The sequence below is a fragment of the Oryza glaberrima genome, chromosome 10 (assembly GCF_000147395.1).
Source record: "Oryza glaberrima chromosome 10, OglaRS2, whole genome shotgun sequence".
Taxonomy (NCBI): Eukaryota; Viridiplantae; Streptophyta; class Magnoliopsida; order Poales; family Poaceae; genus Oryza; species Oryza glaberrima.
In genome coordinates this window covers 952,895-979,871 of record NC_068335.1, presented here as the reverse complement: position 1 = coordinate 979,871, position 26,977 = coordinate 952,895, and the positions used below count along the sequence as shown (strand labels likewise).

The window sequence follows — 26,977 nt, the reverse complement described above, 5'->3', positions numbered from 1 at the left end:
TGGGATCACAATGGATGGTGGACAGAACCGTCATTGTTTAATATGAACACTGGTGCTAAAATTTGATCAGTCTGTGCTAGGTCTTAGGTTTGTGAAAAGAATTACAAAACTTGCTTTGCGCAAAAGAACCATAGCCATCTTTTGAATACCCCTATCATATGCATTGTTGCTGTGGTGGCTTGTTGAGTACGGTTGGTACTCACCCTTGCAAATATAAACTTAATCAGAGGCCGGAGATGAAGCTTCGGAGGATCCCTATGCCTATTACCAGGAGGGTGATGAAGACGATGGCGCTCAGTATGTCTTAGTTACGGTCGTTGCCTGTGGCAGTGGCGTGCCGCTGCCTTAACTCCACTGCCTTACCTACTTCTGTTTTTGGAATGTATTCCGAACCGCTCGGTCCGATGATTTAAGACTGTGTCTGTGGGCTTATGATGTAATAATTTGTACTAGACTCTCGTGTATGTGCACTGGGTATTTCAGCTATGAATTCGTGTGTACCAGACTACTTGATCCAGAGAAATGGTACTGTTTACACGATTGATTCCTGTTATAAAAACGGGGGTCCACATTGGGCCAGCCCAACTCTCCTCCCCATCCCTTGGACCTAAGTCTGTTATTCGTCCTCCATGCGGCCCAGCCGGCCCAGCCATCGGTCGTCTCCCTCCTTCGTCCGACCGCTCCTCTCCCTTTCCCGGTCGGAACCCTAGCGCCACCGCCCCTTTGATCTCCCTCCTCAGTTAATTTCCTTTCGATTTGAATTCAAAACGCTGGTTCCTCTCCATGTTTTCCCCTCTTGATTCAGCCTTTAATCGTCGAATTTAATCTCCGGTAAACCGCCGCCATTGATGGCTGGCCGGCGAGCTCCCCGGCCTTTCCCCTCCTCTCCCCAGGCCGTTTCCCTCCTCCTCCAGCCTATAAATGCTGCTGATCCTCCTCGTCCTCCCCTTTTGCCTCCACCCCGCAAGACGAGCCTCTCCCTACCCTCTCCCCGCTCGGCCTCCTCCTCCACAGTGCCGGCGAGCTCCGGCCGCCTTTCCCCGTCGACCGGAGGCGCGCAAGTCCTCGAAGCCGCCACCCTCGGCTAGTTAGACATACTTCTTGTATGTGCACTAGTGATACTTGCGTGCAACTTTCGTCACGTTCGGGTAGAATCAATGAGAGTTTCACAATAGTTGGTGCAAATTCGGTGCACCGAATTATCGTATTCTATGGATCATTTTCTCGGTGAATCAATGGTCGAAAAATACCCATTCTTGCTCATTCCATGAGTGGTTGGTTGTACCATAGTCTTCTAAGCTGTTTCTTCCGTGCAGTCAAAAGAGTACCAACGCGCTTATCCATCTAGCATGCTCATTCCTCATAGTGGCTTGGAGGTACCGATGAGAGATTGAAGTGCTAGATCAAACTCATCGATTGAATTAATTGTACCATAGTGCTTCTTGCTCTATCGTAATTTTGACATTGAATAAATATGTGAGAGATATTCTAGATTTAGCAACTTTTCTAATTCGTGATGCCAGTCATCTTTCATTATTCAAAAATATGCGCAAATTAAATGCTGGTAAAATGCACAAGTGTTGCAATATAATGGTACACAAAATTTCCTTAAATAATTCCAATATATTCTATGCTATTCTATACATTTTGTCGCAACGATATTAACTAAAAGTAATAAAAGCATCACAAATAATCAATAATAGTAAATGCAATAAATAAATTTCATAATCATAAACATCAGCAATTAAGGTACCTTAAGTGCAAAGTTGAGGTCGATTCAATATCCCCTGGCCCTTTTATACGAGAATATGATTTTCGGCGATATTTGCAAATTCTGAGAGCCATTCAACCAAATAACCCAATACTGAGAGTTAATTGTGTACTTTCTGGAAACTTCAGGGTTTAAAACACAAAGTTTCCTATAAAGAGGAACATGCGCTTAATTTCCAGGAAATCCGAGGGTCTTTTTGAAAAATCAGAAGATTCTTTCCAATTTTTCTTTTTCTTTTCCCCTTCTCTTTCTTTTTTTTTTCCTTCCCTTCCCGTTGACTTTGACTTTGGTGAGGAGGAGGGCGCCGGTTGGGGAGGTACGGCAGCCGTGTGGTGCCCTCCTCCTCAATGAATAGCCCCCCCCCCCCCCCCCCCCCCACCTCCTTATATGACCATTCCTCATATATGGAAGGTTTCGGTAGTGTATATGGGCTTATAAAGTCCTCTTATTCATCGAATGCATATAGAAAAATAATGACAGCCGAGCACATATAGCGTCTATTTGTACTATTTCTTTTAACCAAAAGGAAAGAACTTAAAATCGAGTGGCAAGTTATTGCACATAATTAAGATAGATCCACATCATGATCCATCATGATTATTTAGATATATACTCCACTGTATCTAAGTAGCTTGCTAGACGTCACCATCCCACAAATCTTCAACTGATTTGTAAGGCCCATGGTCAGAGATGAATTCCAATCCAGGCAGGCCCCTCAGTTGGGGCAGCTGACTGATCCTCTCCCTTTCTTCATCTGTGAGCTCCCAGTTGAAAATGTCCAGATTTTCCTTCATTCTCTTCTCATTATATGTCTTCACCAATAAAACATCACCTTGCTCGTACAACCACCTCAAACAAATCTTCACGACAGAGTAATTATATAGTGAAACTTTATTTTGACCTGATTTTTTTGTTTGGTTTAATTAAATATTTTATATTCATTTAATTTCTAAACTTTTGTGCTTTGATCACTTTTGATACACTCCCTCCAATTCTATAATTTTTGATGCTTTGAACATGGTTACGGTCAAACTTTTATAATTTTAACTATCAATAATTTAATTTTTAAATATTTAGTTTAAAAGCAGTACAAAACAACATATTTAGATTTGTCTTACAAAATACTATAATAGAAATAAAAATATATTTATTTAGTTTACATATTATAATAATAAAGAATCATAGTTGAAGATATATTCTGAAGACCGTATGTCATTGTTAAAAACTTTATGGAATGAATTGTTAAGCACTATGGTATGAATTTTTTTTTTTTAGAAAAGAAGTATATCAACCTACCTGAGCAAGCGTCTTGCCCTTGGCTCGGGCGATGTCCTGCAGGACGCCGGAGTCCATCACCGCGGCGCTGCCCCACGGCGTGCCCTTCGCCCCCAGCGGCGAGTACCCGCACAGCTGCACCCCCTCTCGCCGGCACACCTCCCGCAGCGTCCTCTGCTGCCACATCGGGTTCACCTCCACCTGGTTCACCGCCGGCCGCACGGCGGCGAGCGACAGCAGCTGCTCCAGCTTCTTGGCGGAGAAGTTGCTGACGCCGATGGCGCGCGCGAGGCCCAGCCGGTGGCACTCCTCCATGCCGCGCCACACCCCCTCCATGTCGAACGACGGCAGGATCACCTCCTTGGGGAGCGGGAAGTCGTAGTTGCCCGGCGTGAGGCTCACCGGCCAGTGGACGAGGAGCAGGTCGACGTAGTCCATACCGAGGTTGCGGAGCGTCTCCCTCGCCGCCGGCACGACGCGGTCGGCGTGCAGATCGCTGCACCAGATCTTGGAGGTGACGAACACGTCGGCGCGTGAGGCGATGAGGCCACGCCGGACGGCCTCCGCGACGGCCTCGCCGACGCAGCCCTCGGTGGCGTAAATCCTGGCCGTGTCGAAGTGGCGGTAGCCGAGCTCGATGGCGCGGAGCATGGCGGCGGTGGTGTCCTCCGAGGAGGTGAAGGGGAACGCCGCCGTGCCCATGCCGACGCGCGGCATGGTCTGGATAAGCTCGCTCGCCGGCACCTCCGGGATGTTGGCCATTGCAACCAGCAGAAGTGCAGAGTGTAGTGTAGTGGAGAGGAGGACAATGAGGTTTTTCTCTGTGGGTAGCTATATATAGGAAAAGAATGGATCTCCTCCTTGAGGTTTCGTGCTGCAAGACTTAAACAACACAAGTGACAATGAAGGTAACATTTTTCTAGGTGAAGCATGGGCAGGGACGGGGCTAAAGCGAAACAGCTTAATTTACTTTACTTCAGATTTAAGTTTAAGCTAATACAGGTGTCTAAGTTTGTATTGAGGGGGTGCATACATGGTGAAAATAGGTAACGTATAGCTAAAAAATTTTCTTGACCGGGTTCCTGAGCACCCCTAATATATACTAGCTCCGCCCCTGCATGGGTAAGTTAGTAAGAGATCAATATGCGGTACAAAGTTCATTTGCAATGTAAACCTGAAATATCATGGGATAAACAAATGAGCATCTGATATTTGTTCGTGTTATCATGAGTAATTTTTTTTTCCACAAGATTAACCATAAGTAACTTTTTTATTTGAATAAACTATTTAGTGGCATGGATAAATCTTAAACAATTATTTATGTATGCTACGGTAGCTTACAGGTTTGCAAATGCTGTGTTAGTTAGTACCAACACAAGACTCATTCATTTTTACCTTTTCTATTTTACTAGTCCTGAAAACTTGCAAAATGTATGATTAGTTGCACCTACCTGTACATGTCCATGACCCAAAGCCGCCTAGGCTGATGTGCCCCGTTGAAAGCGATCGAGATAGAAGTCTGACGAAGACTATGACGATCTATTAGTTACCTTATTCAGAAATGATAAAAACGCATCGAGGTTTAGGCCCTGTTTAGTCCCAAAATAAAATTGTTCACGCTGTCACATTGAATGTTTGGACATATATATAAAGTATTAAATGTTGGAAAAAAACAAGAGTTAATTACACTCTGGTCCACCTTTTATTGCCAAAGTTTCACTTTAGGCTATCCTCTAGCTCATATTTTCACTTTGGACTAGGTAAGATTATCTTTGGTGCACTTTGGACCACCCAAGTCATTTTCTTTAGCTGCATCTACTCTATAATATTGTAAACAATTGTTTGTGTAAGTTGGAAAAAATTACCGAGTTACGGGCTGCTGATGTGTTTAAAGTTGGAAAAGTTATTTATGTATTCCTAAAAAGTTTATGGGGTGGTCCAAAGTGAAAGAAAGGTAAAGTAACCTAGCCCAAAGTGAAAAAATATGTTAAAGGGTGGTACAAAGTGAAACTTTGGTAATAAACGGTGGCCCTAAACGCAATTTACTCAAAAAAAAAACAATTACACAGATTGCGTGTAAATTGCGAGATAAATCTTTTAAGCCTAATTAGCCATGATTTAACAATGTGGTGCTACAATAAATATTTGCTAATGATGGATTAATTAGACTTAATAAATTCACCTCGTAGTTTACTGACGGAATCTATAATTTGTTTTGTTATTAGACTATGTTTAATACTTCAAATGTGTGTCCGTATATCCAATATGATAACCAAACCCAAAAAATTTCTCAACTAAATAAGGCCTTACTCTGAAAACGTGTAAAATGTTCTGATATTAACTAGAGAACGAAATAGAGTGAAATCTATAACCGTTAGTTCTAGAGTGAGTACTACATGTTATTAACAATGTAAATATATTAAACGACAGAGTATTGTAAAAGTAAAATTTATAAATAGCTGAAATTTGAATTGTGGAATGAAGAATAGATGTAAAACACAGTATGAGATTAATTGAAATTAGAAATGGAAGATAAAATAAAATTAGCAATTGAAATTCAATATGAGTTACCAAACTTGAGTCCCTAAAATACTAAATTAAACTTTGGATTAAAATGAAATAATAAAATAATGCCAAGTCAATATAAAACAGTACACAATATTATTTTAAAATTCAAAACAAAAATTAAAACAAAACTACTCCTCCAAAACATGCAAAATGGTTAATTCAACCAGTACAATGTACGGAATTGGACTAGGTGATTCTTCACTATCTAGTATGTCTTGTTATCCTTGTCCATGTAATCTCTATAATGATTGATTATATAGCCTTTTAAAGAAAAGATGGGAATAAATTCTATGATTAAAAAATATGTCTCTCCCTAATTGTTTTCTTTATTCGACCCTGCATCCATGTATGCTGTTGCTTTTGTCAGGATATATGTCAGCTATATACTCCATAACTCTTGGTCAAGTATATATGCTATAGCTAGAGCTAGCTTATGGCGGCCACTTTGGTTGACCAGAAACAGAAAGGCAAGTGGCTGATGGCTGATGACATTGTTTGGCTTGAAGATATATGCTTTTTTAAAAAAATTATACATTACAACACAGACACTCACAACATACGTACACTCACCCCTGTAAACACACGCACGTAAACCCTACCCTTATGAGCATCTTCGAAGACTGGGCCGGTAAATCCTAAAGATTGACGAAGTCACTACACACGTCTCGTTGTGGACGGGTGCATCACCTGCCACTGAAAGTACAAAACCGTTAAAATCTAAAAAATTTACTCCCATAAAAAGTCAAACCCAGGATGAGGCTCGAAGATATGTGCTGATGAAGTAATATTGTTGCTTCTTTCCATGCAAATTCTTTGCCCGTCGTGTGTCAAAAAGATGGGGCCACTAACCACCAATTTTTGGAATTATCGGAGAAAACAGCCTTCCCCTCACACACAGCCTAACTGTTGGCTGCTTACCTGGTTTGTTGCATCCCATGGCGACTAGCGCAAAACACAACTACGAAAAGCATTTTTCCGTGTGTTCAAAAAGTGTTTTTTTTACGGAGGTCTTACCCGTCTGCATGGTGTCTGAAAAAATAAATATTTTCCCATGCGGACGGCCAAGCATACGGAAAAATATATCTTCCCGTGCGGTCGGGCGTGCGGTCGGGTTAAGTGGACCGCACGAAAAAATCTGATTTCCACGTGCGGTTGCTTATATCACCCGCACGTAAAACTAAAAATCCAAAAAAAAATAAAATCAAAAAATCCGAACCCTAACCCTAGAAGCCGTTGTCGCCGTCACCGTCGCCATCGCTGGATCTGCCGCCACTCACATCCCCTACCATCAGATCCGCGGCTGCCGCACGTGGGGAGGGCGGTGCCGCTCCCTACCGCCTCCTTGTTGTCATCGGTGGCGGCGGAGGCGGCGGATCCAGCCATCGTGGCGGCGGCGGTTGCAGAGGACCATCGTGGGGCCGCTCTTGGCCGCCTCCTCATTGTCGTCGGCGGCTGCAGAGGAGGACCGTCGCGGGGCTGCTCCCGGTCGGCTCCTCGTCGTCGTCGGCGGCGGCGGGGACGTGTTGACGAAAAAAATCGAACACACCAGTCTGGGACATCTGCTTAGCTCCTGTGCAGGTCCAAATCTTGATGAGATGCGGGCGTGCCAGTCAGTTTGATCCTGCAGCTGACAAGATATGCAAATAGTAGATCAAAACAGCCGATCGGCTGACAAGCCGATGGAGTAGTTCCAGCCGATAGCCGATAATAGCCGATGCCGATACCAGCCGATAGCGATAGTGTTTAAGCAATCGGCGCAATCGGCTATATGTCCGATGTAGATAATGATATAAAGGCAATCGGCTGATGATGATGTAATAAAATAACAATATAATCCGGTATAAACCAATCGGCAAATAATGATATGATAAATAAGCATCGATCCGAAGGTTAAAGCACACATCGGTTGGAGGTCCGATGTCATAAAATCCACAAGATTAGATTAAATAGTGAAACCTTTGTTGTCATCGGCTAAATCCAACTTATATGTATATATGCAATCCTTATGAGCCGATGCAACGTCCAGATAACTCACCGGCTGAAACCCCGATGAAACCCTTATTGGCAATCAAGAAGTAAGCTAGAGATTATGGTTCTAAGCACAACTTAGTTGTGAAATCATTGTCATGATTAATATTTGTGATGAACAATTGGCTATGCAAATGATTTAATTAAAGAATTGGTTTGAGAGTTTGTGTGAATGTTGGTGTGAGTGCGTGTGACTAATGTGGGTCAGGTTGTGATATCTGTGCCCAGAAACGGTTGTTTTGTCTGATTGTGTGCAGGTGACTTGAGGTCAGCCTTGGTCAATGGTGAGGACCGGGACTATGTTCAGGGAGGAACAGAGGTCTAGTGCGGTCAGGATACCATGTGAGAAGGTGACTAGAGTCCAGATTCTTAGAGATCAACTTCGGTCAACGGTGGGGATCGGGACTAATTAAACTCATGGAGGAGTTGAGGTTCAGACGGTCAAGGATACTGGGTGACGAAGTTGGATACGAGATGGCACATGGTGGATGGACACCGTGTGGGAGAGATCTTCGCAACGGGCTTCACGAGGTGTGTGTGCAAGTGCCGTTGTTCGCGAAGGAGATTGGAAGAAATTAGAGAGAAGTATATGGTGCTACAGTGCTTCGAGTTACTGTAGCAGGTCGTGTATGCATATATGTGTGTAAGCTGGTCGTAGCATATGCATCAATGCATGTATGTATGGTGATTGATGCATGCATATTGTGCCATGCATGTGTGATGGCTCGGTGGGCTTCGGTGGCAGCTAGCTGGAGGCCGAGCCGGTCCAGGAGCAGCAGCACGTCAGCCCACGTGCGATAGGCCCAAGCAGGAGCAAGCGCAGGAGATCGAGTCCCATGCGGTTGGCTGCGGCTGTGCGAGTTTTGGTAAATTGTAAAAGGTTTAGAAATTGAGGGATTGAGTCCTATTGTGAATAGGAGTTTTACACCTACTTTGAGTAGGGGGTTTTTGTGGTATAAATAGAGAGAGAGCGTGAGGCTTCCCGGTATCGCTTTGAGAGCAATTGAGTTGATAGTTTAGTTAGGGTTTCGAGTTTAGTCAAGATTTTTGTAAGGAGTGCTGTTGTTGCACTTTGTAAACACAGAGAGAAGCAATAAAGTTGTCATCTCCTTTGAGCGTTCTTCGATTTGTGTTTCTTCGGGTTCAGGCGGCAGCAAGGTGGTTCAACCGACGGCGTGTGAGCAATTCGACTGGCGGCGACAGGACTACGTCGAGATTTCCATCGATTTGAGGGTAACTTTTATTTCCGCTAAAAGTTTTTGGGTTCTTGGTTTTCCCTACCATTCACCCCCCCTCTGGTAGGCTTGGTTGCTTGTGTTCGATCCTACATTAGTATATCAAACTTAACTGATGCAGCACTAAGTATGAAAAGAAACATAATATCTAGACAATCAAGCCGTTGACTGAGTTTTCAGGGTGGTAGATGTCTAAGCTAATCTAATCTAGCAACGCAATTTAGCCGATACCGGCAGAAACCCTAAAACGAGAAGCAGCCGATAGAGCTAAATTGATATGCTAAGACTAGATTAACAGAGACATATGATAAATAGGTAGGCAAATATATCATCCAAACCAGAGCAATCCAAGAGGTCGAATGTACTGATGCAGCCTTGAACGACGCTGACGTAAACGATACAATTGCCTGGGGCAACGAAACATTGGACTTACCCCTTAGCCGGAGATCGAACACAGCCGATAGAGCTAAATTGATATGCTAAGACTAGATTAACAGAGACATATGATAAATAGGTAGGCAAATATATCATCCAAACCAGAGCAATCCAAGAGGTCGAACGTACTGATACAGCCTTGAACGACGCCGACGTAAACGATACAATTGCCTAGGGCGACGGAACATTGGACTTACCCCTTAGCCGGAGATCGAACACCGATGCAGCCCCGCGTCAGGTGCCAAGTCCCGCCGGACGATAAAATAAAGTAGAAAAGATAAAAGGTGGCGATGTGCCGAATTGTATTGATCATGAAGATGATTTACATAGACCCTGGGTGTACATATTTATACCCATGGGTTGATAAAGTCCTTGTCAGACAAGAAAGAAACTTTCCTAAAGATAAAAGGAAAACATAAAGTCTCTATCGGACACTAAACACACTTTCCTAAAGATAAAAGGAAACTAACAAACTATTTCTAATTAATAGATAACTTGCCATGCCGCATTCTCTTTGAACTCGGTCTCTTCTGGATAAGCTTCCTTTAGTAGATCAATTTCCTTAACCGAATATAGCAAGAATCCGATAATTGACGACTTGATAACTCTCATCGGCTAATCTCAGGACTTCGAAGCCGATGCTGACTCTAAGCCGATGATTACTCCGGGCTTACCAAATTTCACTGTTAACGGGACGACGTGGATCCGGTCGTCGCGCGCGTTCCCGAGCCGCCCGCCTCCCGCCTACTCCTGGCCTGTGCCGAGCCAGCCGCGGCGCCGCCCCCCGCCCACCACCTCGTCGGGGGCATCGAGCAGGCCACCTCCCGCACGCCGCACGCTCGCAGTGGAAGAGAAGGAGAGGAGAGGCGGAGAGAGAGAGGAGAGAAAGAGAGATATGAGTGAATAAAAGGAAGGAGGTGAAAAATTTAAAGTGAGTGAGAGGGAAAAGAGGGAGGGGTATTTTTGCGTGCGGACCTCATCGTATGTGGTTCAAATAAGAGGCCCGCACGCAAAAACCGATTTTTCCGTGCGGTTCACTTAACGAGCCATGCGAATATTATCGCGTGCGGTCGTATTAAGAAGTTGACACGGGATAATAAATCATCCCGTGCGGCCGATGACCTAGCCCCGGTGGACCGGTTTTTCCAGGCGGCACCACTTGCGGCCCGCCTGGAATATACTAGGGGCCTCGTAAAGAAAAACCTATTCTATAGTAGCGAAAGAAACTAATTACTACGTGATTGAAGGGTTCCTTTTATAGGTTTAAAATTGTTAGAGACCAAATACGATTGAGAATCTTGCACAAAAATTTGGTTGGAGCTCCTTGTTGTATACATACACATGCATAGTTTCACAAATGTTTTCAAGAGCTCACACCATTGATTTATTAATTAAACCGGTAACACCATTTTAGATGGAGCTAGATTTGATATACTGTTTACATAGGTGGCATTACTGTAGTTTGCGTACAAGAAACAAGAGTAAAACGTATGGCCATCCTAAACTAATTTGTATGTATCATCCAAGGTCCCTATATTTTTAAAATGCAGATCTAAATTTTAGAACTTGTTAAAGTATATTATTATCTAGGCTTAATTATCACAACTTCTTTGAGATCTTCCGTGACGCTAAAATGGCATTCTAAGCCATGTCAAGGAAGAGGAGAAAATAAAAAGAAGAAGAAAAAGATGGAAAAAGAAAGGGGAGTGGAGAAAAAAGTGGTAATTTGCTGATAGACACTGTACATATTATTTTATGATTTTCTGTTATTTTGGAGAGAGAATTTTCATAAAATGGCATATTTGCCCCTGGGACCAATTAGTACAGAGAGTTTTGTTTCCCTTACAAATCAAGTCCTAACGGCATGTTTGGCTAAGAGAAGGGAAGAGGAATGGGAGTTTCAAGGAGGGAGTTGATGGTAGGATTGGTCATGGGAATTATATTTTTAGTCCCCATCCCTTGTTTGGTTTCACATCAAATTCCCTTCAAGTCTCACGAATTAACAGGCCTCCCCCAGGTAAGAGATTGGTGGGAATTTGACCTCTTAATTCCCTATCTCAAACCTCCTCGAATTCCCAAGTCTTCCAACCAAACTACAGACTTAAACTCTCAGATATCATAAACTCCCTTTCCCCATCACCAACTCCCTCCAACCAAACAGGCCATAAGTGCTTTGATGGAGTAGGGCCCATGTGTCATTGGCTAGAGGAGGGAGAGAGCAGCAGCTGAGGCAGAGCCTTGCCGGCTGCACTTCTTCCCAGCAACAACGACAGCGAACGGCGGCTCCTGAGACGATGCGACCAAAAAGAGAAAGATGCGCAGGCTTCTTGCGAACTCGACGGTGGTCATCTTGTAGCCGGAGGTGGTCAGAATTGATGCCGGCGGCAGCGCAAGCGGTGGTGGCGGCTTCAAGGCTGCGGTGCAAAACAAGTTACGGGCTTGGTCCGGCCTAGATGATGCATGCATGTGTTTTCTTCAGGCTCTAGGGTACTCACCAAACTGTGCGCAAACCCTGGTGATGCTTGAACGGCAGCTTCTTTGTGCAGCAGCTCGGTGGCAGCGAAAAGCCGATGGTTGACGGTGCTAGTCCGGTCGAGCCAAGGAGCTGATAGTTCGATGCTACGAAGATGTCAGTAGAGACCTAGAGACGCTACATTAATTCATGGGGAATCGGGTTCTAGCTCACCGAGGACGATGGAGTTGAAGATGCCGGCGGTTGGCCAGAGTTTGGGAAGACGACAGCGATCTCATGATTCACGGCATCTCATCTCGATTGCTTGGGTCGGAGGGCTCCTAGGGTCTCGGTGATGACGATGGCATGGTGGATGGCCCGATCATGCGCTGTGGCGGCCAGAATGTATAGATGGTCTTGACAGTAGCGCAGAGTGCGCGCTAGCTCCAGGGTCAAGTCGGCATGACGGCACTCCCGTCGATCCACATCACGAGAGAGGGTGAGGTCAAAAGGTAAAACCTTCGGCATGATGAGATAAATAAGAATAGGGAAGAGATGATGGCAAGCGTGGCTTGATGACTAACGACAACGCCTCCTTCTTGGCAGCCGACGATGAGGAGGACAACGAGGAGGACGAGATGTAGCTCTCAGCTTCGGTTCCTTGGTGGTGGGGTGGAGAGTGACGAGAGACGACGCTGCTGGGAAGATAGAGGGCGAGGGGAGCGGCGGCCACGTCCTCGGACAAGGGTCGATGACGTCCTGCCGCGCGCTCTCTCTCGGCGTGGGAGCTCCAGCGCTGCGGCCATGCGACGGCGGGGTCGCTGCCATCCAGGGACAGAATGGCCAGCGACAGTGGGGATGCCCCCTCCCCATGCGCGGGTGGTGTACGACGATGAAGCAAGGAAGAGCTTGGGAAGAAGGAATAGAGGGTAAAATGGACAATTTACATGGTTTCTCTCTCCTCAAATAAGTAAATATTATATTTTAATGCTCATGGTGTCCTATGGCAAATTACCATATTTTTTTAAGTGTCCTTGCACAAATTCACGTTCAGACAATGTCCATAAGCAAATATCACATTTTTTAGTCTCCTGTACCAAATTTTGCAAAAAAAAAAGAAAATTAGGATGAGCAGAGCTGCAGAACTAACACCGGAAATAAGGAAAAGGGCAAATCGTCTTTCCTCCCCGATGCTGTCATTTCCGTCCTATTGAATAAGACACTGCATATTTTAAAATAAAACTCTTTTAAATATTTAACTAATAATTATATTATTATAAATTAAATTTTATTATATTAACGATTCAATTCACTTTCGTACGATTAAGATTTTGTTGCTAAAATTTACAGTATATGAGAAATTTTAAGATAGTTGTTTAGATTCCGATAAACCATTTAATTTATGTTTTTATTTATGTCTTAGATACAAGAAGACTACAAATATAACCATCTTGTTTGAAAAAAAAAATCAAAAAATAAAATAAGTCTACCACTTTTAAATCGAATGAGTACTAGTTATATGGCCGTTACTACTTAAAAAAAGAGGCATATAGAGATCGACAATATAGGTGCCGGAATTTTTTTTATTTTTAGAACTTTTTATGTTATAATTTTATTAATAAACCATTTAAAAAAATTCAAATCTGAACTTTTGGCAACGCCAGGCCATAACTCTGTCACACTGCATGCAGCTGGCCTGCCACGCCAGCCTCTTGCCACACCATTGTGGCTAGCGTGGCCAAACAACCCTGCCACGCCAGCAACTGGGCTGGCGTGACCAAAAGGTTCAAGTTCGTGAAAATTTTTTTTGGAATGATCTATTAATATAACTAAAACATAAAAAGTTCTGAAAAATAAAAGAATTTCTACGTGCCGTAAGTACTAAAATCGGCACCTATAGACCCTTTCCCATATCCACGGGCCGAAAAAACAAAAAAAATACATTTAAGCAACTAGTATCAATTCTATAGAAAACCGGCGCCTATACTATAGATGCCAATTTTTTTAAAAAACCCGAAACCTTTAATATATTGTAGATGTTGGTTAATTAAAAACCAACACCAATAATGTATTATCATAAAAAGAGGTGAGCCGAACCGTTTGCCTCCCATCCTTATCCTCTCCTCCTCTTATGTCTCTCCTATCCTTATCCTCTCTTCCTTTCTCCTCCACCGCAACCTCTCCTCTCTCTCTCTCACGGTCCCTCTCTCTCGGTCCCCCGACCCGGTGTCGGCGGCCCGGCGGCGGCACCCTCCCCTCCACCAGATTTGGCGGGAGGGTAGGTGGCTACAGCGGCGTGCGGCGGTGGGAGGGGAGGCGGCAACGGCAGGTGGCGCCCTCCCCTCCGCTAGATCTGGCAGGAGGGAAGGCAACGAGAGCGGTGGGAAGTGGTGGGAGGGGAGGCGGCAGCAGGGACGGCACCTTCCCCTCAGCCAGATCCGGTAGGAGGGGAGGCAGCGGTAGAGACGTGCGACAACGGGCTATTGATCCCTTGGCGACGGCGGCTGTGGCACCCTCCCCGACGTCAGGCCATTCTTAGTGTTTTTATTGTTCTGAAATGTTCTTGTGTTCTTGGATTGATTAGGAGTGAAGGGGAGCTACTCGATTGAGCCGATGCATCGAGCTAGTTTTTTTATTCCTGGAACCTAAAAAGTGTCGGTTCTAAACCGGCACCTATCTCCCTTCACATCAGTGTCACCTTCGTAGGTAAAATCCAACATCTTTATGGGGTTCCCAACCGGTACCAATAAAGATTTATGTAGACTTGCTGTAATAGGATCCGAACAAATATAGAATAATGGTTTTATAGGTTTAGTTTTATTTTTTTATCCGGTTTTGTTGGTCAGTTAATTTTGGGATGGGCGGTAGGATGGAAGAGGTGGACGTGGGTTCGTTTTGTGTTATGGAGGTTTTTCACACTGCTTGTGGTAGGATGGGACGGGGTAGGAGGAGGACGAGGTTGTTTGCAGGCCCTGTTTAGTTACCATAAATTTTTTCCAAAAAAAATCACATCGAATCTTTTGACACATACATAGAGTATTAAATATAGATAAATTAAAAAACTAATTGCACAGTTAGGGGGAAAATCGTGAGACGAATGTTTTGAGCCTAATTAGTCCATGATTAGCCATAAGTGCTACAGTAACCCACATGTGCTAATGACGGATTAATTAGGCTTAAAAGATTCATCTCGCGGTTTTCAGGTGAGTTATGAAATTAGTTTTTTTATTCGTATCCGAAAACCCCTTTTGACATCAGATCAAACGTCCGATGTGACACCCAACAATTTTCTTTTCGCGAACTAAACATGCCCTTTCAGCTATTCTTCAGTCTGTTCCTGTAGCAAGTCTAGCCGTAGTCATTGCATTTTTCAGTTCCGTCAGAATTGAGACTTGAGAGTCTCCCGTGAGCCGGTCTTTGCGCCATGTGCGTCGTTGGGCCAGAGGCGTAGTTCAAGTAATGGAGCCGGCCGCGACTTGATAAATGGGATGCCACTGTTGGAAAGAGTTGTAGGGCGCAGATGGCGCACGGCAATCTCAACCACTTTCTGTTATTCAGTTACAATTCGCGACATTAAACAGCACCGATTCTCTCTTTCTCACATTTCGCATTTGCGTTTGTTTGAGTTCGTCGAGTCTTAGGGCAGCCACGATGTGTATCCACTTTGGATAGTAAGAATAAAATACTACTATTAACAAATCATATATATCATGGAATTATTAAGTAACAAATACCACGTAATATGCTTACTACCGCCATAAGGAATAAACACATTGTTTCTCTCGTCGCTCTCATAAATAATGGTTGTGGGGTACAGTTTACTATCCACTTTTTTTTTATACTATTGTAACTGCTACAACAATTAATACCCACTGACGTATGGCCCGCTCCTATTCATTAATACTCCCTCATTACCAAAATAAGTGCAATTTTACACTGTTTATATTCAAAGTTTGACCGTTCATTTTATGATTAGTATTTTTGTGGTTATTAGATGATAAAATATTAATAGTATTTTATGTGTGACATTTTTTTTATTTTTTTCATAAATTTTTCAAATAAGAAGGATGGTCAAACGTTAGACATGGATATCCACGGCTGTACTTATTTTGGGATGGATGTAGTAGTAAACATTGTTGAGCAAATTTAAGGGCAAGTACTACAAGCTCCTATATACTGCCCCTAAATTTGGCACATAGAACTATGTGATGAGGTAGAGGAGAAAAGTTAGGAGAGAGAGAGAATGAGCCACCTCTTATGTAAGAGGCAACCTCCACACAATCTACAAGTAAAGTGCAAGATGATGTGAGAGTAAACTAATATTGAAGTTTGGGTATTAGCTGTGATATGTTGTACTTGTTTTCTCTTAAATAGTGAGAAGATGACATGGCTTAAATTAAATGTGGCATTCACATCCACTGTAAAACTTGCCCTAATAGTATAGCAACTACTAGCTCCAAATCATCTATAGTCAATCTAATAGCCAATTCACAAGTTAACTATAAATATATACTATATCATTAATAATTGGTCCCACATGTCATACACACACGGTGTTTTGAAGTTCGTGCTGCAGCTGGCTACAAATCTGTAGCTCGCTTCTTTTCTCAATCCTATCTTATCTGCTCGACATAAGAGCAAGTATAATAGTGAGCTATAAGTCTACTATAAACTTATGTGGAGGAGAGAGGTAACAAAAATTTAAAGGTGTTGGTTCTCATGCAAGAGCTAACTTAACACAATCTCCGAGATAAATACATTAAATGTATAAGTGAGAGATAGAGAGATGAGAAGAAAAATTGTAGCCAATTTTATAGCTAATCTAATATATATGTTGGGTTTAAGATGAACTAATAGTAGAAAGTGAGCTATACTATTATCCTTGCTCTAAGCTTGTAGCCGACTTATAGTCTATTATCGCACCTGTGATCCAACGAAGATCGCTGCTTATATTTACAGTAAGTACTATAAGTATTCAAACACAATCTTCTATACGTCATATAAGTTTAAATAGTGAGTTAGAGGAGAAAAGAGATGAGAAAGATAAGGAGCCACCTCTAATACAGAGAGGCAAAAGGAGAGAGAGAGGGGAAGAGTAGATCAAACAAACAAACACTGCTCGCCTGGATCTGCACCTTGCACACTGTCAATCCCTCTCACCTTTCATGTGCCAGCCACGCTGTGCTGAACGCGATGAGCAGCAGCTGGGGGCTGCAATCGCGGTCCGACGTGTCATTGAGGAGGTTGGGAGGCGGAGCGAACTACCCCATGCTGATGAGGACAAATTATGGGCTTAAAGAAGACTTTTAAGGCTCTGAAATGATAGTCACTTTTTATTTTTAAAAAACCTGGTTTGAAGAGAATTGTTAGGGGAAACTAGTTTTACATTCCTTATTCAGTTAGCATGCGTTTTGAGAATTTGTAGTGTATTGGCAAATATTTCGGCATGTTTTGCACAGCTCGCTGAGCTGCTTCCAAACGATATTTTTACAGAGGAGTGATTCTTGGGCTCTAGGCTGATTCGGTGAAGTGATTTTCGGAGCTAGTAAAAAGAACTGTCTTCTGCTGATTAACATAGTGAATCACTTTCAGTCGCAGAAACGCTCCTTTCAGAAAATCAGAAGCAGGAGGAACTTTACGTACCAAACTGACCCAAAGTGTGTACTGGCAGCAGTGGCGGAGGCAGCTGCCCGGGCTCCATGCCATCGCTACACACATTGCTCCACAGCATAAACATCATTTACTCATTAATTGCTTACATAATTACCTTGCTTCCTAGTTCCAAGGAAGGTTAATTAGATGACTAGCCAACAAACAAGCAAAGCAAGGGCAAAATCATCATATCGCTAAATATAAAGCCCAAGCAAAGAGTTGTACCACATCCCTAATCTTGCTTTCCTGATGTATAGTAGCCCCGTACTCTAACTCATTGACAAATAAACAACCAACATTTCATTGATAAATTGTAACTTGGCAACAATCAACTTTAAGTCTATGATTAATGGTACAATTTTCTATATATAGGGCCTGTTTATTTTGATGCCAAAAAAAACCTTACCAAATTTTGGTATTTTGGCAACTATACCAAAATTGTGGCAGGATTTCTTATATAGTTACCAAAATTTGGCAGCGAACTAAATGTAGCCATTTTTTTAGCAACTTTACCAAAATTTAGTAAGTTTGAAAATAGCACCAAAGTGAATATGCCCATAGTTTTTATCTCTTGTTAGGCTTGCCCAGACTCAAGAAAATTTATGGCTCCGCCACTAACTGGCAGCAAAGCGGCGTGAATTCCTCGCAACGGGTCACAATATTGTTGCGGTCCAGCCCACAACCCATTGTAACAAATGCCTTCCTAACTAACAAGTTCACCGGAGGTCCCTCAACTTAACAGCGAGATTATTTTAGTACCTTAACCACAAAACCAGAAATGTGTACCCCTAAACTTACACAAACCGTACATTTAAGGTCCTATGACAGTATACGTGGGTGGTTTCGCTGACGTGGTATCCTAGTCAGAAAAAAAAATTAAAAAAAGTACGTGGAGCCCACATGTCAGCTTCACATATGTTTTCTTCTCTTTTCTCCTCCTCTTCCCTTTTCTTCTTCTCCTCTTCACTTTTCTCTTCACCGGCGGAGCGGCGGCGGACAGAGCATCGATGGGCAAGCACGGCAGCGGAGCGGCGGGTGTGCGCGGAGCCACGGCCCACGGGTCACGAGAGGTTCGGCTGCCGGCGGCGCCGGCCGGCGACACAAGAGAAGGGGAGGGCGTCGGCGGCGGCAGGAGAGCTGGGCGCCAGGGGGGGAGGGGGTGGGTTAGGGAGTTAGCAAAGCCGCGGGCGGCGGAGGCGGAGGCGCCATTGCCACGGAGGTAGCATCGTCAGCGACTGGCGTCTCATGATGAGTTAATGGCGTACATGAAGTATTAAATATAGGCTAAAAAATAACTAATTGCACAGATTGTGACTAATTTGTGAGACGAATCTTTTAAACCTAATTGCTCTATGATTTGACAATGTAGCGTTACATTAAATATTTGGTAATGACGGATTAATTAAACTTAATAAATTTGTCTCGTTGTTTACTAACGGAAAAATAGTTATTTTATTAGTACCAAAAACCCCATACAATATCCTATATAATTCTAAAACTTTACCCGCCTTTATCTAATCACCCCCTGAATGAGTATGAGAACTCATGTTCTAATATCTAGACGCGGTCTTGACCGTCTCCGTCTACACCGTGGTGCAGGTGAACAGTTGAACAGTGCCTGTAGTGTGTATGCACAATGATTTGTCGTTAGCAGCGCATTCAATTCATTAAATTTATTACTCCTACCAATCCGTCCTACACTCCACAGCGGCGGCTCTCTTCTCTCGCCATCCAAGAAACTTCCTCATCCAGAGTTGACTGAGTCCACGGTAAGACAAGGCTTCATTCGGTACAGCTTATTATTGGCTAGTGTTTCTCGAAGCACGCAAAAGAACGTATATATATTACTACATCCGTCCCAAAATAAGTACAGCCATAGATATCCGAGTCCAACGTTTGACCGTCCATCTTATTTAAAAATTTTATGAAAAAAATTAAAAATATTAGTCACACATAAAGTACTATTCATGTATCATCATCTAATAACAATAAAAATATTAATCATAATTATTCTTCAAATAAGACGAACGGTCAAACATTGAGCATAAACAGCGTTAAAACTTTAGTTATTTTGGGTCAGAGGGAGTAGCATATTACTCCATCCTTCCAAAAATCTGAGACATATTTCTTTTTTATCAAAATCAAGAAGCAATTAACTCACTCACTATGTGACAAAATAGCATGCAATCAATAAGTATTAGAATGGTTTCTTGTTTTTCAATCAACAATTTAATTTAGCACATGGTGACTACCAATAAGACTTAGATTTTTGGAGAAACCAAGGAATGATATAGGTCTCAGATTTTTGGAATGAGAGAGTATTAATTAAGTATTACTCTCTCCATTCCAAATTGATCAACATATTTTATAGGTACATCAAGACCAAGAAAAACTAATAACTCTCTCATATTATATTTACTCTAGCAACAAACTCAATGCATGCACCATCCCCACTACTAGCCAATAGCAAATCAAGATATTGCATGTGGGTTATAAATACATGTGTATATGGATACATGCATCAATGTCCATTTACTCCAATACACAAATAACGAATAGATCTAATAAATGAACACAAATATGGAGATCATTTAGGAACAACCTCAAAATAACTATATGTAGATCAATTTGAAATGGAGGGAGTAACTAATACTCCCTCCATCTACTTTTGATAGGCATATTTCCATATCTGAAAAATTTATTTTTGATAGGCATATTTCAATCCAACAACCTATCATCTTAATGACCTTCTCGGATTTAATGCGTGACTCTCCATTCTTCCACACAAGATTGGCTACATAGGCGTTGAGAAATGCAAATATTAATGAATCACCTGTTTACGAGGAATGACTAATAGCATGTTTAAATAACTGATAAGTAGAATTACTTATCCTTAGTCTATGTGGCAAGATGAAATATGACTATCAAAAGTAGATGGAGAGAGTATTATAAATTTAAAAATAGATTTATTTTAGCTTTATAAAGAAACTCCTATAAAAAGTGCTTTTAATAAAAAAAAAGAGATAGTAGGAGTACCATTTAACAGGTAGATAAGGTTGTGTTCGCTGGAGCATGTTCCCAACCGAAACAGTGCACACAGTAAATAGAACAGCCTATTAGCGCGTGATTAATTAAGTATTAGCTATTATTTTTTGAAAAATGAATCAATATGATTTTTTTAAGCAACTTTTGTGTCGAAACTTTTTGCAAAAAGCACCGTTTAGTAGTTTGAAAAGCGTGCGCGTGGAAAACGAGAGAGATAAGTTGGGAAACTTGGGATAAGAACGCAGCCTAAGGTGGTGTTTGGATCCAGGGACTGAATTTTAGTCCCCGTCACATCGAATGTTTGGACATTAATTAGAACTATTAAACATAGACTAATAATAAAACTAATTGGATAAATGAGAGCTAATTCGTAAGACAAATCTTTTAAGCATGATTAATCCATAATTAGCGCATGTTTATTGTAGCATCATATAGGCTAATCATGGATTAATTAGGCTCAATATATTCGTCTCACGAATTAGTCCAGGGCTATAGAATGAGTTTTGTCATTAGTCAACGTTTAATACTTCTAATTAGTGTCAAACATCCAATGTGACAGGGACTAAAATTTAGTCGCTGGATCCAAACAGGCGTAAGGCTGTGTTCGCGAGAGGATTAGTCAACGTTTAATACTTCTAATTAGTGTCAAACATCCGATGTGACAAGGACTAAAATTTAATCGCTGGATCCAAACAGGCCTAAGGCTGTGTTCGCGGGGGGATGTTCCCAACCAGCCATTAGCGCACGGAAAACAGAACGGTCCATTAGCGCGTGATTAATTAAGTATTATCTATTTTTTTTCAAAAATAGATTAATATGATTTTTTAAGTAACTTTCGTATAGAAACTTTTTAAAAAAACACACCGTTTAGCAGTTTGAAAAGCGTGCGCACGGAAAACGAGGGAGATGAGTTGGGAAACTTCGGGCAAGAGCACACCCTAAGAGCAGGTACAATAGCAGTCTATAGACCAGCTATAAACATGTTTTAAAGAGATAAAGGAAGAGAGAGAAGAGCAGCGGGTTACAGATTTGTAGGCAGCTGCAGCATAAACTCTAAGACGTAATGTGTGTATGATAGGTGGGACCATGTATTAATAGTATAGTAAGCAACTATTATATGAATTGGCTATTACATTGACTATAGATGATTTGGAGCTAATAGTGGGCTATACTATTAAATTTGCTCTAAGGCTGTGTTCTTTCCTTCAAGTTCCCAACCCCTCTCTCTCGTTTTTCGCGCGTATGCTTTTCAAACTACTAAACGGTGCTTTTTTTGCAAAAAATTTCTTAAAGTTGCTTAAAAAAATCAAATTAATCCATTTTTTTAAAAAATAGCTAATACTTAATTAATAATGCAATAATGCTGCTTTCGTTTACATTCTGAAAGAGAGTGACTGGTTACGCCCCACGTGGATGATTCCATTCCAGTACTAGTCGCACTCGCGCCAGACGGTCGATGCGCGCAAAGTCAGGGTCAGCTCTTTAATTAATTTGAGTACCAACTATAGATAATTAAATACTCCTTATATCTGAAGTATTATTGTATCCTTAAATCTGAAGGTTCCTTTGCTACACTACAGTCTACAGATCATCGATCTATCGAAGAAAGTATTCCATAGGTAGATAAATATTGTATCGTTGAATCTCTCAAGGTCGTTTCCTTTGCTTTGCTAGCTGCAGAAGAAAGGAAAAGCTATAGCTATTAGAGAGAGAGAGGAGGGATCAGAAGAAGCTGCTAGCTGCTAGCTCGCTGCCGGCCGGCCGGCCGGAGAAGTACCTCTAATATAAGTCCGTCGTGTCAGCCATCGCCGGCGCCGGCGTTGATCAGGACCATCACCATACTGAAATTTGTGATATATCGCCCAAGGTATGTCACTACTCCCTTAATTCCCTTCATGTTCTTTTAATTTGTATGATGTTGGTTAGCTCAACACATATACTAGTATTTATGTATATGGACCTCAAAATTAACCATAGGTGATGTACTTGTTCTTCTGCACAAAATTAATCAACCTTACAAACCAAGATGATTTATTAGCAATCTCTCCATTATATTCTCTATGAGCACACGCATGACATGAGATCGAGAGCAAATTAAGTCAGAGCAAACGCCGTGGTGCTGTGCTGAAGAGCAATTAAGGCTTCACCTTGCCCTGGTGCTGGATCAAGGGCAATTGATCTTCATTAGGCTACTAACTAAAGGGATTTAATTTATGGGTCCGAATTTAGCAAGATTTGTTATATTGGATTATCTGAGCAGCAATTGATCGAGCTTCTTTCTGCGAGTTTGTTAATACTAGATTAATCTGATGTTTTCTTTGATTACCTTCGGAGAATTAATTTGTGAGTCTATATCGTATTACTATGGTAATTAATTTATTTACTTAATTAGGTCATTTTTTGCAAACACGCAAAAGACTTATGCACTGATATAATATTAGAAGGAAGCAAAATAGTTACACGCGCAAAAGGCTTTGCTTCAACTGGTACAGGTGTTTTCATCAACCTTATCTCTTTTTTCTTCATGACGTGTATGCTTAACGACTTTAATTTGTATAGCTCTGATGCTGCATTCACATAGAATCGGTTACATCAATTAGCTCACACTTCTGCAACACAATATTAGCCCTCCATTTCTAGCAAGTGTGCTTGCATGCTTGAAATGCAGAGTGCTAAAAATATGAGGTTTTCTCATGTGTTTTGTGCACAGGAATACAAACATGTGTGCTTTTATATCACAAATTTGCTCTATATACCTGTGAAATTTGCTATATTGTTTCTATTAAAACAAGTTTAGAAGAATTGATCCTACAACTGACAATCTACTCCTTAATTTTGGTCCTGCAGCTTCTGTGTTCAACATATTTTAAATAAGATTGGTATTCTTATGCTTACCATGTTATCTTTTTTTTATTATTTTGGCAGAGACAGGGTGGTCAACATTGAGGGATCTGTAATGTTGGTATACGACACAACTTGCAGAAAATAAGATTATGACTGGAAATATCACACAATGCTATGATAAGTTGAAGTTCAAAGTAGACATCAATCAGAATATTAAGGTTTTCACAGAAGATGAGATTAAACGGATTACTAGCAACTTCAGCATTCCAATCGGACAAGGCGGCTTTGGAGAAGTGTATAAAGGGACTCTTGATGATGACTATGATCTTGTTGCGGTGAAGAGATATATCAGCAAAGATTTAAGGAAAGAGTTTATGGAAGAAGTAAGCATCCATAGTCAAATGAGTCACAGAAATGTGGTGGAGCTCATAGGCTATTGCATTGGAGAAAGTACTCTAATGATTGTTACTAAGTATATATCCAAAGGAAACCTTGATGACATACTCCACAACAGTGACATTTCCATCCCTTTGGATGTAAGGCTGGGTATTGCTATAGGATGTGCGGACGCATTAAGCTACATGCATTCGATGCATTTATCAAATGGCAATCTTATTTATCATGGTGATATTAAGCCTGCCAACATACTTCTAGATAGCAATTTGACATCGAAATTGTCAGACTTTGGAGTGTCCAGGCTTCTTTCAGGTGGTGTCACTCAGTATACTGTACATATTAAAGGAAGCGTATCTTACATGGATCCTATATACTTTCATGAGGGTTGTCTTACTCCGAGGAGTGATGTTTATAGTTTCGGAATGGTTCTCTTGGAACTAATAGCTCGAAAAAGGGTAAGAAAAGGTGACATTAACCTCATTGGAGGTGGAGAAATATTTGATGCTGAGATAGCAAACCGGAGCAATATGAAGATTCTAAAAGAAATGAGGAAATTAGCAATTGAATGCCTAACACTGGACATTCATAAACGTCCTCAAATGAATGTTGTGGCAAAACGCCTTCGTACACTTAAAAAAGAATTAAAAGACCTGCATGGAAGATACTCAGAACACATTTTGGCATCACACCGCTCATGGCGAAAAAATGACAACCAGGGGCCGAGCTATAATTCTAGGATGCAACTGAAGAAGAGTTTGAGCATTTTCAAGAGAAATCTTAGCAATTCTTCTAAGATCCTATTGGGACTCGGCAACATGAGAATTTTCACACAGGAGGAGCTAAATGAAATCACACAGAATTACTCGTGTCTACTCAGTGGAGGTACTTCGGGTAAGGTTTACAAAGGAACGCTCGAGGACAATACGGTGGTAGCGGTGAGGATATTTTCCGAGGTACTCGAGGGTTTCGAAGAGGCGTTTATCAACGGAGGGATGATCCTATCTCAAATTGTCCACAAGAACATCATCAGACTCTTGGGTTACTGCTTGAATGCTGATTGTCCCGCTTTTGTGTACGAGTATGCTGCTAGAGGAACCCTCTCTGACATTCTAGATGGCCGTGAAGATTTCCCACTGCATTTACGCGTGAAGATCGCAGTTGAGACAGCAGAAGCATTAGAGTACCTCCATTCCTCAGCAGCTGGTATGATCAGACATGGCTATGTTGCACCATCCAAGACACTTGTTGATGACAGTTTCACGCCGAAGCTGACGGGATTCTCATGGGCGCAGAGGCTCAACAATGATGATAGCGCAATTCATGATCATGATAAGTACTGCGTGTCACTAAAACTGAAAACCGATGTGTATCAGTTTGGTGTTCTTGTCTTGACGCTCATTAGTAGGAAGAACTTTGCATTTTACGCGGATCACGAACACCTTGTCTTGCAATTCCTTGCAGCTTACAAGGCAGATAACAGTGGAAGGGCATTTTTCGACGATGATATCACAACTCGTAGCGAAGATGTTGCTCTCCTCGAAGAGATAGGGAAGCTATTGCACAAGTGTATTTGTTTGGAAATAGATCAAAGACCAACAATGAAACAAGTGGCACAACACCTTCGGATCATTCGGAGATGTTGGAAGAATAATTGCACAGCCGATGGAGCTTCACTGGTAGTGGTAACTAATTAAATCCCATATATATCACTAGAGCTGATCAAGGAACTGAACTTGACAGTCCACTTGGTTCACTCTAAGTGATCGTGTACAAACATTGTGTGTGAATTGTAATATATTATTTGTTACCAGAACATCTTGCAATATATGCTGCCATTCGGATGATGTTATCTGAACTTGCATGCAATCTGCTTCTTATGCGGTCGATCCCATGATGTTTATCTGAACTTGGTTCTACTAGTGGATATAGAAAATTCATGTTCAATGTTGGTAGTGGTGTTTCCCTTAATACATGTTTATAAATAATTTGCGATCATGAAGCTATATATGTAAACCATGTACTCCATTGTTATTCAGTTCGTGCAGCTTAGTGAATGAGCAGATTGTGCTGCACCTGTGGACCATGGATACAGTTTTGATGAGTTCTCCTAGGAGAACTGGTCTTACTTTTGTTGGAGTGTCCAATGTACTTGCAAATAACCATAGATATAGGGTACACTTGGAAAAAAAAGGGGGAAACAATCTCCAGTTTAAAAATGTCGAACAATAATTTTATGCACTTAGAAAGTGAAATTGTGAGCATTATAATAGTATGTATTTGGGAGCAAAATTTAACAACAAGAAATGTTGGAACAAAATCCAGCAGTAATGCTAAGTGCTAGAACTACCTGCCAAGGGAAGGAAACGGGTAATGTGTAAAATGCCGTTAGCCAAGAGTTTCTTGGTTGCAAAAAACTTCCTTATATAGCGTGACATGATATATGGAAATTTACATGATCGTCCCCTGGCCGCTGGCCTCTAGCCTAGATGATAGGCTATAAACATTGGGTGCTTTAACTGGCGGCCTATCACAATGATGGGCTAACCAACAGCCCAGGAAAACTGTACGTGATAGGTGTCTCTCTTTGATAGAAATCTCAAGTTTTTTGGGGTATGTGGAGTTGCACGAGGTTCTGGAGCAGGGCGGCCGATAGGTGAGAGCATTGAATATTATCGGTCTTGTCGTTAATTAAACCGATGTCTTTGAGGTTTTGGTTGCCCTCGTTCAGGACCCGTCTGGAGACCCTCTGAGAGTAAGGTATCGGAGGTCCTCTTATCCTACGGAGGGGATATATCTTATAGCCCGCATCCTTCATCTTCCCCAGGTTGAGTGGAAGGCCACGGTGCTTTTAGGAGGTTCCACACCGACAGAGTGAAGCCAGTCGGTCAGGGGAGGCCCCCCTATCTTACCCCCAACAGTAGCACCTCAATGACTCAAATTCTGGTGGACGGCAAGGCATATCAGAGGGTGACAATATTTTTGCCAAAACAATGACAGAGTTCATAATTGTTTTTGTATGGATTGAATTATTTATGGTTCAGTTCGAATAGCTAGCTAGTTACTCCCATTGGCCAGTGGCATATCCAGGATTTCAGGCTAGGTGGCCCAGCTCAACAATTTTTAAGAACACTATAGATGTAATATGCCAACTTACAAGTGTAGAATTTACGAAACGCAATCTGATCAAAATAAAAAATTAAAACATGTAATACAAATATCTTTAAATTTACCATTCTAATAGGAAATCCAGTATCAAAATGAAATTGAACCTCGAGG

General features: G+C 41.8%; 2 protein-coding genes across 3 annotated transcripts; one reads left to right on the top strand and one right to left on the bottom strand.

Moving 5' to 3' along the window:
• Nucleotides 1–2,204: 2,204 nt before the first annotated feature.
• On the bottom strand, nucleotides 2,205–6,551 carry LOC127752598 (probable NAD(P)H-dependent oxidoreductase 1). The gene is made up of 3 exons (XM_052278008.1): nucleotides 6,533–6,551; nucleotides 3,068–3,867; nucleotides 2,205–2,631 (listed from the first exon to the last, which is right to left on the bottom strand). Exons 1-3 carry the CDS (start codon nucleotides 6,549–6,551, stop codon nucleotides 2,407–2,409), a joined length of 1,044 nt encoding a protein of 347 aa, XP_052133968.1. The 3' UTR covers nucleotides 2,205–2,406.
• A 15,467-nt stretch (nucleotides 6,552–22,018) lies between these two features.
• Nucleotides 22,019–25,545, top strand: LOC127753276 (wall-associated receptor kinase 5-like). Of its 2 annotated transcripts, XM_052278753.1 has the most exons (3): nucleotides 22,019–22,328; nucleotides 22,854–22,953; nucleotides 23,387–25,545. In XM_052278753.1, the coding sequence occupies exon 3, from the start codon at nucleotides 23,455–23,457 to the stop codon at nucleotides 25,393–25,395; it is 1,941 nt and encodes a 646-aa protein (XP_052134713.1). In that variant the 5' UTR covers nucleotides 22,019–22,328; nucleotides 22,854–22,953; nucleotides 23,387–23,454; the 3' UTR covers nucleotides 25,396–25,545. The 2 variants fall into 2 exon arrangements, with proteins under 2 accessions (XP_052134713.1, XP_052134712.1); XM_052278752.1 differs by lacking the exon at nucleotides 22,854–22,953.
• The last annotated feature ends 1,432 nt before the right edge of the window (nucleotides 25,546–26,977 follow it).

Bases quoted from the DNA above. Each gene is read 5' to 3' on its own strand.
- LOC127752598 (XM_052278008.1), bottom strand. The intron at 2,632-3,067 runs GTAGGTTGATAT...TCTGTCGTGAAG, and splicing joins AGGGCAAGACGCTTGCTCAG to ATTTGTTTGAGGTGGTTGTA.
- LOC127753276 (XM_052278752.1), top strand. From the start codon at position 23,455: ATGACTGGAAATATCACACAATGCTATGATAAGTTGAAGTTCAAAGTA.